The sequence below is a fragment of the Acomys minous genome (assembly GCF_964271855.1).
Source record: "Acomys minous genome assembly, chromosome: 2".
In the NCBI taxonomy this organism is placed as follows: domain Eukaryota; kingdom Metazoa; phylum Chordata; class Mammalia; order Rodentia; family Muridae; genus Acomys; species Acomys minous.
The window spans coordinates 129,831,038-129,844,606 of NC_140484.1; the positions used below are offsets into that span (position 1 = coordinate 129,831,038).

A 13,569-nucleotide genomic window follows, 5' to 3' on the forward strand; every position below is an offset into this window, starting at 1 on the left:
GGAGGCGCCGTGGCCACAGCAGCTCTTATAAAGGAAAGCATTTAATCGGGGCTTGTGTACCGTTTCAGAGGTTTAGTCCATCGTGTCATGGCGGGAAGCGGGTGGCAAGCAGGCCTGGTTCTGGAGAGGTAGCTTAGAGGGCTGCATCTGGATCCACAGGCAGCAGGAGGAGAGAGGGCCACTGGGTGTGGCTTGGGCTTTTGAAGCCTCAAAGCCCACCCCAGTGACAAGCTTCTTCCAACAAGGCCACGCCTCCGCATCCTTTCAACTAGTGCCGCTCTCTAAGCATTCAACTGTATGCGCCTGTGGGGGCCATTCTTATCCAAACCACCACAGAGAGCTTTGATATAAACCTCATCGTAGCCTTTAAAAAGAGACTCAGATTAGGGGAGGGGAATAGGGTGGAAGAGGGAGGGAGGGAGGGAATAGGAAGGTAAGAGCCAGCGGATTACAATCGAGATGTAATGTAAATATAATAATAAAGAATTTAAAAGTTGTATTTTGATTATAGAGGACAAAATAAAGAAGACAAGATGCTATTTAAATAAAAAATAAAAAAAGAGACTCAGATTATACAGCATCCATGACAAATAGCTAGCTTATCTTTTGCTACGTCTTTTAATTCTGTCTCTTAATCATTACTTAGAAATTTGATCTATTCCTCTCCTGAGTTTCAAGTTTTTGGCCTTCTAAGGTGTGCAGAGAATAGAACATGAACCGTAGAGATCATGTAGTTGAACTCAGTGAATAAAGTTACTGTTGAAGTCAACTTAATATTTTATGGACACCATAGGTTAAGAGGCTCCTAGTTATTCAGCGTACTGTATTCTTTGAATTTAGAGAGAGAGAGAGAGAGAGAGAGAGAGAGAGAGAGAGAGAGAGAGAGAGAGTATGTATAAGGGCTGTAACTTGAAAGACAACATATGTATGTATTATGTAATGTATGTATGTGTTGGTTTTTTTGCTCATGTTTTAATACTGTTTTATATGTTTTCTTTATGAAACAATTCCTCTGGTCCTGCCAGCAGTAATTTCAGCTGGTGGCAGATTTGTTTAATATTCACTTGTCAAACACCCATTTGATCATTGTAAAGGAAAAATACACCAAAAGCATGCATACAATTATAGAAGTTCCAGACGAGCCTTTCTATAATGAGGAGCTGGTTGAGGAGACTGACATAGGTTTTTGTTTGCTTGTTTTTTGATTTGGCTCTTTGCCATTTATTAGGTATTTATTGAGCACATAATGAGTTATTCTAGATTTTGAGAGAATGGAGGTGAATAAAAAACTATCTATGTCTTCAAGCCTCTTTCTGTTTCTGGTTTAGTGTAATGCAAAAGTAGGGTAAAGTATGCCTGCTGTGGAACCAAGAGGAGATGGACACTTAATTCTCTTGGGGATTAGGTGAGCCCTGAAGGCAGGAGGATACTTTCTAGGTGGTCAAGTTAGCCTGAGAGAGATGAGGAGTGAGAAATGCAGCAAGTTGGATAACGTACTGGGAAGACTTGAAAGAGTAGCCAGGTGTGGTGCACACCTGTGTTTCCGCCTGGGGGAGATGGAGCCGCAGCATCAGGGGTTCTGGATCCTCTTTGGCTACCCTGGGAGATCAAGGCTACACAAGACCCTGACCCTGTCGTTATTAAAAATGAAAATCCCAACCATTGATTTTACCAATGAAGACTCAGGAGCCAGATGCTGGGGTGAAAACCTGCTAGCTCAGAGAGGCAGAGAAAGCACCTAGCTAACCTTCCTACTCAGCTCCCATCCCAAAGGAAAAAGCCAAAACCCAAAAGCTAAAAGCCCCAAAACCAAAAGGCCAAAGGCTCAAGGCCAAAAGCTTGATAGCTCACCCAACAGCCCAGGAGGAAAAAGTCAGTTCTTTCTTCTCCATGCTGTTTTAAATACCTTTCCTCAAAGTTCCTCCTTTCTGCTTAATCCCAGTCATCTGGCTTCTTGCTCCGCCTCTTGAGCTAGGATTAACTTTATTAAATCCTGTGTACAGAAAGCTCTTGGATTAAAGGTGTGTGCTAGGGCTGGGCCACTCCATAATTACCTGTTTACAATAAACAGGAAGTTCTTGGATTAAAGGTTTGTGCTAGGGCTGAGCCACACCAAACAATAAACAGGCTTTTACTGTTCACAATCTCGGGGTTCACAATGGGATCAGATATCCTGCCACAAGACCCTGTCTCAAAACAAACAAGGAAAAGAAAAAGAATTGAAAACTTGAAGAAATGAGTTACAGAGTATAGGTTAGAGGTCATGGGGCATCTGGTATGGCTGCATATTTGGAATTTGCTTGGAAGGCTTTTATTTTTGTCTTTTGTTTGTTTGGCTTGGTTTTTCTTTTTCTTTTTGGGTTTTTGTTTTATGTTTTTGTTTGGATCAGTTTTTTGAGGCAGGGTTTCTCTGTGTATCCCTGGCTGTCCTGGACTTACTTATAGACCAGGCTGGCCTCAAACTCACAGAGATCCTCCTGCCTCTGCCTCCCTAGTGCTGGTATTAAAGGTACGCACCACTGAGCCTGGCTGGCTTTTTGTTCTTTGAGACAGGGTTTCTCATTGGAACTTGATTTGTAACTCAGAGATCTGCCTGCCTCTGCCTCATCCTGGGATTAAAGGTGTGCCCCACCACACTCAGCCCAGTGTACTGTTGTTTATTTGTTTGTTTGTTTGTTTGTTTGACATGGAATGCTTTCCTGCTTCAGCCAACTTTCCTAATTAAATAGCCACTGCTAGTCCTTTGTGGAAGGCATTTAATTCATCACTACTCCTTTGTGCATAGGACTATGCCCAATCCTGTGGAAGTTGCAAATTTTCAAGACCCAATTTCTTTGGAAATTTAGCTTTTAGTTGAGAGGAGGAAAGATAGATAGATAGATAGATAGATAGATAGACAGATAGATAGATAGAATCTATTTTCCTTCCCAAAGTAAATTAGTGTTGGCAATGGTTTCTTTTGAAATTTTTTAACTCGATCTTTCCTCTTTCTTAGAGTCTCATCAAGTCCTAGCTCAACTGTTAGACACTTTGCTTGCAATTGGCAGTAAACTACCAGAAAATCAAGCTACCCAGGTGCGGCTGGTGGATGTAGCCTGCAAGGTAAGAGGGTAACAGTCTCCATCCCGGAACAGAGAGCCTATGGGCTTTGTGAAGTCTGCCCAGTTAGTCCTCAGAGTGAGGAGTGTGAGGACCCTCGGTGACTGTAAAAGTTGCTCTTTTTAGTCCTTGATGTTGGATGGAAATTAAGCTAAGTGCTGTAGTAATTCTTTAAAACAAACATGTTTATGTATTCATCGGGTGTGCAGGACAGGAGAGTCATGGCACATGTTGGAAGTAGAGGCCACCTTGCAGGCGCGGCTTTCTCCTTCTGCCTTGTGTGTTTCCGAGATTGTATTGAACCTGGCTGCCAGAGCCTTACCCACCAAGCCAACCTGCCGGCCACTGTGATGATTCTTGTAAGAAATCATAGTGGTGGCGCACGCCTTTAATCCCAGCACTCAGGGAGGCAGAGGCAGGTAGATCTCTGTGAGTTCGAGGCCAGCCTGGTCTACAAAGTGAGTCTAGGACAGCCAAGGCTACACAGAGAAACCCTGTCTCGGAAAAATAAAAAGAAAGAAAGAAAAAAAAAATCATAGTTGCTTGGATTAAAGAAGTGGAAAGTTGGAAGATATGGGTGATTTTGAGAGTTATTTAGGAAGTAGTTTTAAATAGACTGATTTAGTTTATTGTTTTGTTTTTCTGATCCAGGCTGGCCTCAAGCTTGCTACGTAGATGAGGCTGGCCTCAAACTCACTGTGTTCCACTTGTCTCTGCCTCCCAAGGCATATACCACTGCACCAAACCTGCTTTTATTTTGCATGTAGAGTGCTACTGTGACTGGAGATATGATTTGGATAACTACTGTATTAATATGAAAATGATGGCCCTTTGTGGCCTAACAAAGTGTACAACAAGCAGCTGGATGTCGGGGAGAGGGTTTGCATGCATGAGATGTGTAAGCCAGAGGTCAATGTCAAGTGTCCTTTCTCTACTTTATTTTTGAGACAAGGTCTTTTACTGACCTTGGAGTTGTCTTTTTTGGGCTATGAGCCCCTATGTCCCTGCAGCACTGGGGTTACAGGAGCACTGGGCTGCCATGACGGATTGCAATCAAGTCTCCATGCTTAAAGTACAGTTATTTTACTCACAGAGCCATTGCCTCAGCCCCATTTGGCAGTTGTTAATGTTGATGACTGTGATGTAAGAAATGACCTGGAGGCTGTGATTCAGTGTGCTAAGATTGGTTATGCGTCATTGTTGCCTGGTTACCTTAGTAGAGGCTCGAAGGCTAGTTGGTTTGAAAATGAAAGTATGACTAACAGTGTGACAAACCTTCCAGGGGCTGATGCAGTCAGCAGGTTAGATATGAAAAATGATGTTTCCATACTAAATATATTAAATATAATAAGTCACTTTAAAAACTAATAACTGATGGTCACTGTCTCATATCTGGGTTTCACTTTTCTGTTCAGTATCATATTTTCATGGATATTTTGAGGCTTTGTGGAAACATAAGAGTAGGTTAATATTTTAAAATTGTGTGTGTGTCTGTGTGTGTATTAGGGCATGGACAGAGGTCAAGATAACAACTTTGTAGAATTGATTCTCCCCTTCCACGTTTATGTGGGCTCCAAAGGTTGTGCTAGGCTTTCACAGTAGGCATCCTTCACCTGCTAAACCATCTCATCAAAGAATTAACTGGAGTAAAATGCCTGATGGAACAATTTTGGGTTTCTCTTTCCTGGGTTGAGATTAGACCCAAGGCTTCAGGCATGGTAGGCAAAACTCAGCCCCTGAGTGAGCCAGTTTTGCAGTAGGGATTCCCATGCTGAGAGTCCAGCTTCCTGTAAAGGTGCTTCTCGTGGGATTTCCCTTGTCTCCTGCCCGTGTAAATCTATGGATTGAAACAAAAGTTTTCTAAACACTTATTCTGTGTATCAGGTAAAACTTCCTTATTATTTGTGAAACAGCATGTTCATTTCTTAGGGTTTTTTGGTTGGTTTGTTTGTTTGTTTGTTTTTTGTTTTAAAGAATATTTGGGTTTTGTTGTTTTGGTTTTATTTTCTAAACCCCAAGTTTGGGCCAGGGATGTGGCACAGAGGTAGAGAGCTTTGCTAGCATACACCATGCCCTCACATTGATTTCCAATACTGCAAAACAAAACAAAACAAAATAAGACATCAGATTGATAGAACGATTGCAAATATAGTCATAAAGATATTTTTCTTATGAGCCATCTGAAAGTAAGTTGTCAACATGATGCCTAGAATACTTCAGTGTGTGTTCTGTAAAAATTCTGTGACCTCAAATAGTACCATCAGATTCAGGACTAGCAGTGGCATATGGCATATTACTAATATGTCACCTCCAGGCACTCAGATTTTCCTCCATAATGTCTCTTAGAAAAATGATCAGTTCAGAATAACTACAATATAACTGTCATTTTTTTTTAAAGCTTCTTGACACAAGGTTTTTCTGTGTAGCCTTGGCTATCCTGGACTTGCTTTGTAGACCAGGCTGACCTCAAACTCACGGTGATCCACCTGCCTCTGCCCCTTCCCCCCCTCTTCCTCCCCCAGGGCTAGGATTACAAGTGTGTGCCACCCTGCCCATCAAATGTCATATCTTGATGGTTACTTTAAATGTGGAATAATTCCTTGTGCCACCTTGATTTTATAACCCTGGCATTTTGATAATTAAGGAGTTGTTAGTTTATAGAACATTCTTGAACTTGTGTTTGCCTGATGACTTCTTTTTATTACATTAAAACTGCCTTATCTTATACAAAAATATAGCTATGAGGCAGTTATCTGTGCATAATATGAGGGATGCATTATTTTTAAATTTTTTACTACTGATAATTTTTACTTTGACCATTAGTTGTGTGGTGTCTGTTAGCCTTCTTCACTGTAAAGTTACTTTTTTTTCCCTGTGAATTAGTATTTTGTGGGGAGGTACTTTGAAACTGTGTGTTCTGATGCCAAAGTTTCAACTCATATTCATTTTGAATTTATTGTTTTTACTCGGTGGAATGTAATCTCTTACTGTTATTTCTCCAGTTTGACTAAATGGGCACCTCTTCAAGCGTGTGCTGTGTCTTCGACGTCTCTGCTGGTCTTAATAGTTCCATTTGGGAGTTGGTACATCTTGTGCTTTCCCTGCTGTAGTCCTGGTGGCAGCTTTGCTCTGCAGGAAGCCCTGACTCCTTGAGTGGAGAATCATAGTGTCCTTTGTCTCCTGTGTGAGTCCAGACCAGGCCAAGTTGACAGCCGCTATTACCTGTCACAGCATTTAGCTCTGCCTTTCTTTTAACTCATTATGGGCTGCTTGGTTGCAGTGCTAGAAGGGAGTGAGGAGTGAACCCAGAGCCCGTGAGGAGCTTGGCAAGTGTTCTGCCACTGAGCCGCAGCCCCAGTCCCAGCCCAGTTATTCTTTACTTGTGAAAATGGGGGTGCTGAATTAGAGCAAGAGGAAAGGAACAGATGATTTCTAAGAGTTCTTGAAGAAACTCTGTTCCCACATCAGAGAGAGGAAGACAGAGTGGCAGAGATACGGGACAGGGGCAGGGGCAAGAAGGAAGGTGCAGGGAAACTAGTAGCGAATATTTCAAATCAGTGATTTCATGCATAAAAACAAACTTGGCATTTTGGACTTGAAGGAAGTAACTTGTTTTGGCAGTTGTGTGTGTGGATCTTACCTACTGAGACCTTGTAGCTTTTTACTATCCACACTGTTTTAGACGACGGTAATTAGCTAATATTAATACTATGGTCTAAAGTGAATAAGGTTATTTTTATGTATTTTTATTTCTAAACTTAGCTTTTTTGATAGCTTTTAAGGAAGATAGATGAGAAGCCTGCAGTTCTAAGAGCCAGAAATTGAACAGACTACACAGCCAGTTGTTAGAGCTACAATCTAAAATTAGCTTTCTTCTTTCATATATTTCATGGATGATTTAACATTTACTATTCTGAGCTGGGCGGTGGTGGTGCACGCCTTTAACCCCAGACAGGTGGATCTCAGTGAGTTGGAGGCCAGCCTGGTCCAGGACAGCCAGGACAGCCAGGGCTACACAAGGAAACCCTGTCTCAGAAAAAATAAAATAAAATTGACTATTCTTTCCAGCTTTTCTTTTTTCTTTTTTAAAGGGAGTCTCGCCGTGTGTCCCTGGTACTCATGTTGTCTAGCCTGACCTCATTTAGGCAATCCTCCTGTCTCATCCTCTGAGTGCCAGGACTAGGAGTACAAGCGTGAGCTGTCGCACCCAGCTTCTTAGCAGTATGGACTACGTATTCCATAATTAATTTTGTAGTCTTTTTCACCTGTTTTTGTTTTTTTTGTTGGGTGCTATAGTATCTCAACATGATTCTCTTGACATCATCTTATATTTCACTCGTACTTCAGTAAATAGCTCTAAATAATAAATATATTAAAGAACCTTCATGGTACAGCCTTTGGCAGTAACTCCTTAATAATCATATACATTTGTATAAAATTGTGTAACTGCACCAAACACACTTGTGGTGTTTTTCTTTTTGCTTTAGATTAAGATAAAAAAAGAACCCACACACTATGTGTGGACAGTCTTGAAATTCTGTCCGTCTCTAAGACTGTATTTGTATTTATTTAAATGCCATTGCATCACTTACCTTGTGCAACAGCCCATAGTGTGTTTTGATTGCTTCCTTTTGGTGTCATGAAAATATAAGTATCTTTAGACCAGAGTGATGGCTCATTGAGTAAAAGCATTTGTCTCATAAGCCTGTTGACCTGAGTTCAATCCTCAGAACCCATAGTGGAGGGACAGAACTGGCTCCTGGAAGTTGTTCTTTGACTTCTACATATGTACAGTGACATATGTGTAACCAAACTCACATGTGCACATCATATACAAACACATAATGGTAATAAAGAAAATTAAGGACAAACAACAACAGAAAGGCAGTGTTGTTTTTACTTCTCGTACAAGATATCCCAAATTCTTCCAGAGCATCTCACTTTGTAGCCCTGTTGGCCTAGAACTTTGTATGGTTTGTTGTTGTTGCTTTAGATTTATTTATTTATTATGTATACAATATTCTGCCTGCAGGCCAGAAAAGGGCACCTAATCTCTTTATAGATGGTTGTGAGCCATCATGTGGTTGCTGGGAATTGAACTCAGGACCTTTGGAAGAACAACCGGTACTCTTAACCTCTGAGACATCTCTCCAGCCCTGCTGGTCTAGAGCTTTGTATGTAGACTAGGCTAGTCTCAAATTTACAGAGATCTGCCTGACTCCCAAGTGCTGGGACTAATTAAAGTACACCCCACCATGCCTGGGTATACAGTTCCATTGCTTTGTCTAGTTCATAGTTTAGTTGTGCGTTTAGTTTTTGAGTTCACTGAGCTATACACTTAAGAGTATTTTCACATTTCTATGTGGATATTAAAAGTTTTCTAAAATTGGGTTTGAAGAGGTGACTCAGCAATTAACAGTGCACTCTACTCTTGCAAAGAACAGGAGTTTGATTCCTAACAAACAGCTTATAACCACCTGTAACTCCAGCCCTGGGGGCTCTGACACCCTCTCTCTGGACTCTTTCTGGGTACCCTCAGTCACATGTTCTCATGCACATCTGCGTGCACACACGCACATGTGCACATGCACGTACACATGCATGCTACATAATTTTTTAAAATAAAAATAAATTTAAGGAAAATTTTAATTTACATTTTTGTAAATAATTCTATTATGTCCTGATTTGTTTTTACATTTTTACTTACTGATTTTATGTATTGGAATAGTTTGTCTGCATGTATGTATGTCTGTGTGTCCTGTGTCTGCCTGGTGCCTGTGGAGGTCAGAAGATGGTAATTGATCCCATGGGACTAGAGTTCCAGATGGTTGTGAGCCACCATATGGGTACTGGAAATTGACTCTAGGTCATCTGGAAGAGCAGCCAGTGCTTAGCTATCTCTCCAGTCCCCAAAATTTTACACTTTTATTTCTATTCAAATTTGATAATAGAGCCCGGCATGGTGGTGCTCTCTGCTAATCCCGGCACCTGGGAGGCAGAGGCAGAGGATCTCTGTGAGTTCAAAGCCAGCCTGGTCTACATAATGAGTTTCAGACCAGCCAAGTCTCCATAGTGAAACCTATCTCCCAAAAAATTGATAGTAAATAAAATATAGAGACAGAATTAAAGTAGTGTTTTTTACAAAGCAAAGTTCTGGCTGTTGGAAATACGAAGAAGGGGGAGGTAAAGCTCTTGTTTTCTAAAGACCTAGTTTTGGGTAAAAATGCTTGTTATGAAAGCCTGGCAACCTTAGTTCAGTTCCTGAAGCCTACATAAGTAGTGAAAAGAGAGGACCAAGTCCACAAAGTTATTCTCTGGCATCCACACATGTACTGTGGCACCCACACTCCTTCCAACCCCTCAACCACAAAAATAATCAATAAAATAATCTAATGACAAAGACACAGTGTTTTTGGGTGGAAGATAAATCCTTAGGCAATACGATGCTGCACAGACCAGTGAGAATGTTGTGAGTAGTGTCCATAGGGTCGACAGAGTGCTTTTCCCCCAATTTTTTGTTTGTTTTTCAGGGTATCTTAATCATATTCTTTTGCATTCTCTTTTCCTTTTATAGCACTTGACGGATACTTCCCATGGTGTAAGGAATAAGTGCCTGCAATTACTTGGCAATCTTGGCTCTTTGGAGAAAAGTGTCACAAAAGATGCAGAAGGCTTAACTGCCAGAGATGTTCAGAAGATTATTGGGGATTACTTCAGTGACCAAGATCCTCGAGTCAGAACAGCAGCTATAAAGGCCATGGTAAACACCATAAAAACATGACTGGGCATAGTTTGTTTTGTTTTTTTGTGGTTTTGTTTTGTTTTCTTTTCTTTTCTGAGCTAGGGTCTGGCTGTGTAGCCAACTGGCCTGGAATTTGGAGCCATCCTCCTGTTTTAGCCCCATGCCTAGCTCATCTCCAAGGCTATGACTTGTGCTGCTTTGCATATATTCTGAGGTCCCCCCACCCCCAAGTGCACACCTTATATAGAGAGCACACCTTTCTTGGGCTCCCTTGGGAGCCTTCATCTCTGACTCTTCAGCAAGGACGATGTAATCTGTGTCTGTTATAATGCCAAATTAGATCCCTTCTTCAGTTACTGGTTCCAGCAGGGAAGAGTGTGACCTGGTATTATGTTACAATAGGCGTACAATAGGTGGCCCCTTCAGAAATGTAGCTACAAGGAGAAGTGTTTTCAGGGGAGGTTGTGCTAACCGTTTGTTCCTTGGCCTTTTTTTCTTGCTGGAGCTCAGAACTGAACCAAGGGCTTTATAAAGCAAGTATTCTGCCATTGAGCTGTGTACCCAGCTGCCTTCTTTTTCTTTTTTTATCATTATTTCTTATTTTGTCTAATACTTTGAAATAGTCCTTGGGTTAGAGTTATTAAATATCTTGAGTGTTTATACAGAAGTACTTGGCCATGTCTTACATTTAGGGCTGTTTCTGGCTAAAGGTAACACTGTTAGTATGATAGAATGTGGTATTCGTAGGATCGTGTGGAGATGCTGGAAATACGGACCTTTCCACAAAGACTTAACTGTGTTTTCTTTATCTAGCTGCAGCTCCATGAAAGAGGACTGAAGTTACACCAAACAATTTATAACCAGGTACTGTAAAATCATGGCTTTCTTGAGGAGGAGGAGGTTCATGATGGAACAGTGTCACACTTCTCAGAATTTGAAATCATGAGGGCTTTAGCTGCCTAAACATGGCCACATTTGTTGGGATGGTTGTGAAGCCATATCTTAAACAGACTTTGGAGAGCAGTGTAAGCTATATATGTATTTCAATATTAATCCATGTACAGAGACGTGTAGTAAGGTGCACGAATGCTAGTTACATGAAGAAAGTATGACTAGAAGTGAGGAAAGTGGGCTGAGGGTGTAACTTTGTGGGCGAAAGCTTGTCTAGAATGCACACGGTCCTGGGTGAACTCCTAGTACTGAAACGTAGTACTAATTAGGACATGTCATGGTCTTGCTTATCTCTCTTTGTCTGGGCCACACTTGAAGTCAATTCTGGCACCACACACGGTAAACTGAATGTTTCTGATGGGTGACCGTGGATCATATGAGAAGATGGCTCATGAATGTAGTATTGCTTTTTTTTAAAAAAGGGGGCATAATGAAGTTGTGAAAAGATTGTTTGACAGCTGTGTGTGTGTGTGTGTAACTCTGGCTATCCTGGAACTAGGTCTTTAGACCATGCTGACCTTGGCTCATAGAGATCCTCCTGCCTCTGCCTCCCCAGTCGCTAGTATTAAAGCTGTGTACCACCATACCTGGCAGAGGGTGGTTGTCCTGCTGGAGGATGCAGTCTAAACCTACCCTCAGATCAGATTTTGTTAGCTTACTATGAATAGTTTTACCTGTTGTTGGAAATTAGAATCAGCCACATTGCTGGGACTAATGTGTAAATATCTTTTGCGGTACTGTGGGCTTTGAGTCCTCTAAGTAGCTTTGCTGTCTGATGTTGTTGTAGGTATCTGTCACAGTGGTTCTGCTTTCCACATGGGGTGTGCTGTTACACAGTGAGAATACGGCCTGAAAAGCTTACAAATGTCAAATTTTCTGGGGTTTGGGGGGGGTTGGTTGTGGTTTTGAGATAGGGTTTTTCTATGTAGCCTTGGCTGTCCTGGACTCAATTTGTAGACCAGGCTGGCCTCGAACTCAGAGATCCACCTGCCTCTGCCTCCTGAGTGCTGGGATTAAAGGCGTGCGCCATCACATCCAGCTGTCAAAATTTCTTGGTTGGGCAAAAGTTCAAGAAGTTAAAAGTGCTCTGAAATATTTTGACTGACATCCTTCTCCAACCATCCTGCCTTCATTTTGAAAGTATTTGAACATCATCAGTGATAACACAGACTGACAGACGTGCGATCCTTCTTTGCAGGCTTGTAAATTGCTTTCTGATGACTACGAGCAGGTGCGCAGCGCTGCGGTCCAACTTATCTGGGTTGTCAGCCAGCTCTATCCCGAGAGGTCAGTAGCTGTAAGCCAGCCTTCTCATTGCTGAGCCATTTCTGTCACCTTCTACCATGTCAAAAGCCACCTAGAGAAAAAAAATTTTTTTGAGATATTTGGAAGGCAGTGTGAAATAGAGGGGGAGGGTATGGGCCTTAACAACCAGATTCCTGTGAACTGAACTTTGGGAACGATACTTAACTCTTTTGGGTCCCAGCATCCTCATCTACTACCGAAGAAAGTGCACTGTGTCTCTAAAGTGCCTTTCTGTACTTTTATTTTGAAACAGGCAGGTAGAGAAAGAATGAGAATGAGAATTTTAGTGTGGTTTGATTTAGGCCAAATGCTATGTAAAAGATACCAAGTGTGTATGTCTGTGGGCATGTGTGCCACCGTGTGCATGTGCCGAGCAGAGGACATAGTCCAGGCATCATTTCTCCTTCCAATATGTAGATTCTGGGGATAAAGCTGAGGCTGCCATGCTTGGTAACAAGCACTTTTACTTTATAAGCCATCTGCTTAAAAATATTTTCATAGCACTTAAATTATTGATTCACAATGATTCTTTGAGATGAAGATTTATAATAATTATCCTATAGATAATGAGGTGATTGTTCCTTTCCATTAATCTGTTATCCAGAATTGGAAAGCCAGAATGGACTGAGAATTCTATAGGAAGGAGCTTCATTTATTTGTGATTTACACAAAAACACACATGCATGCCTGCACACACACACACACACACACACACACACACACACACACACACACATGTGCACGCATCTAGAACTTGCTTTTGTCATATTCAGACTTACAGGTTTGTTTTATATAGGTTTAGGGCATTGAATGAGGGCTCGTTCGCACCCTACTACTGAACTATACTTCTGCCCCCAAGTTCTTGGTTTCTTCATAAGTCTTTGAGCCTTGGATGGGTTATACATGCTTATTCAAGACACTGAAAGTTTACAGTGAGTTAAAATCACCGGACCCTTTTTCCAGTGCGCTGAAGTGTATCTTTGAGTTTCGGGTTTCCTACGTACAGTTTTCACTAGTTGTCCTCAGAGTGCTGAAGTGCAGGCTCAGGTTCATGGTCTGTCATATGTGGTTTCTCCCCTTTTCCCTTTATTTAGCATCGTTCCAATACCTTCTTCTAATGAAGAAATTCGTTTGGTTGACGATGCATTTGGGAAAATTTGCCACATGGTCAGTGATGGCTCCTGGGTGGTTCGAGTTCAAGCGGCAAAGCTTTTGGTAAGTTAAACTTTTTTTAATGCACACAATGCCTGTTATGTTTTTACAAACATCTTGAGAAACTGTAGATAGGGTCAGCTATGTCTTAATATTTTAAAAACCTCATAATTTCTCCAATAGCTTATCCCCCCCCAACATTTTTTTACACTATATGCTTCCTTACTGTGTTTATTTACAAGTAGACCTAACTTGATTATAAATCCTTAATAAAGGCAAGAATCAGTCCAAACTCTAAACCAAAGTAAGCACCCATCCCT

At 41.4% G+C, this 13,569-nt stretch overlaps 2 protein-coding genes across 2 annotated transcripts in view; one reads left to right on the forward strand and one right to left on the reverse strand.

Moving 5' to 3' along the window:
* Positions 1-13,569, forward strand: part of INTS4 (integrator complex subunit 4) — a 63,249-nt gene that overhangs the window by 7,767 nt on the left and 41,913 nt on the right. The window contains exons 4-8 of the mRNA XM_084774179.1: positions 2,996-3,102; positions 9,674-9,859; positions 10,655-10,705; positions 11,991-12,079; positions 13,192-13,312. Of these exons, the coding sequence (XP_084630305.1) occupies positions 2,996-3,102; positions 9,674-9,859; positions 10,655-10,705; positions 11,991-12,079; positions 13,192-13,312 (554 nt within the window). The remainder of the gene's footprint in view (positions 1-2,995; positions 3,103-9,673; positions 9,860-10,654; positions 10,706-11,990; positions 12,080-13,191; positions 13,313-13,569) is intronic.
* AAMDC (adipogenesis associated Mth938 domain containing) overlaps positions 12,066-13,569 on the reverse strand; it is a 65,872-nt gene continuing 64,368 nt past the window's right edge. The window contains exon 4 of the mRNA XM_084774195.1: positions 12,066-12,149. Within this exon, the coding sequence (XP_084630321.1) occupies positions 12,081-12,149 (69 nt within the window). The 3' untranslated portion in view covers positions 12,066-12,080. The remainder of the gene's footprint in view (positions 12,150-13,569) is intronic.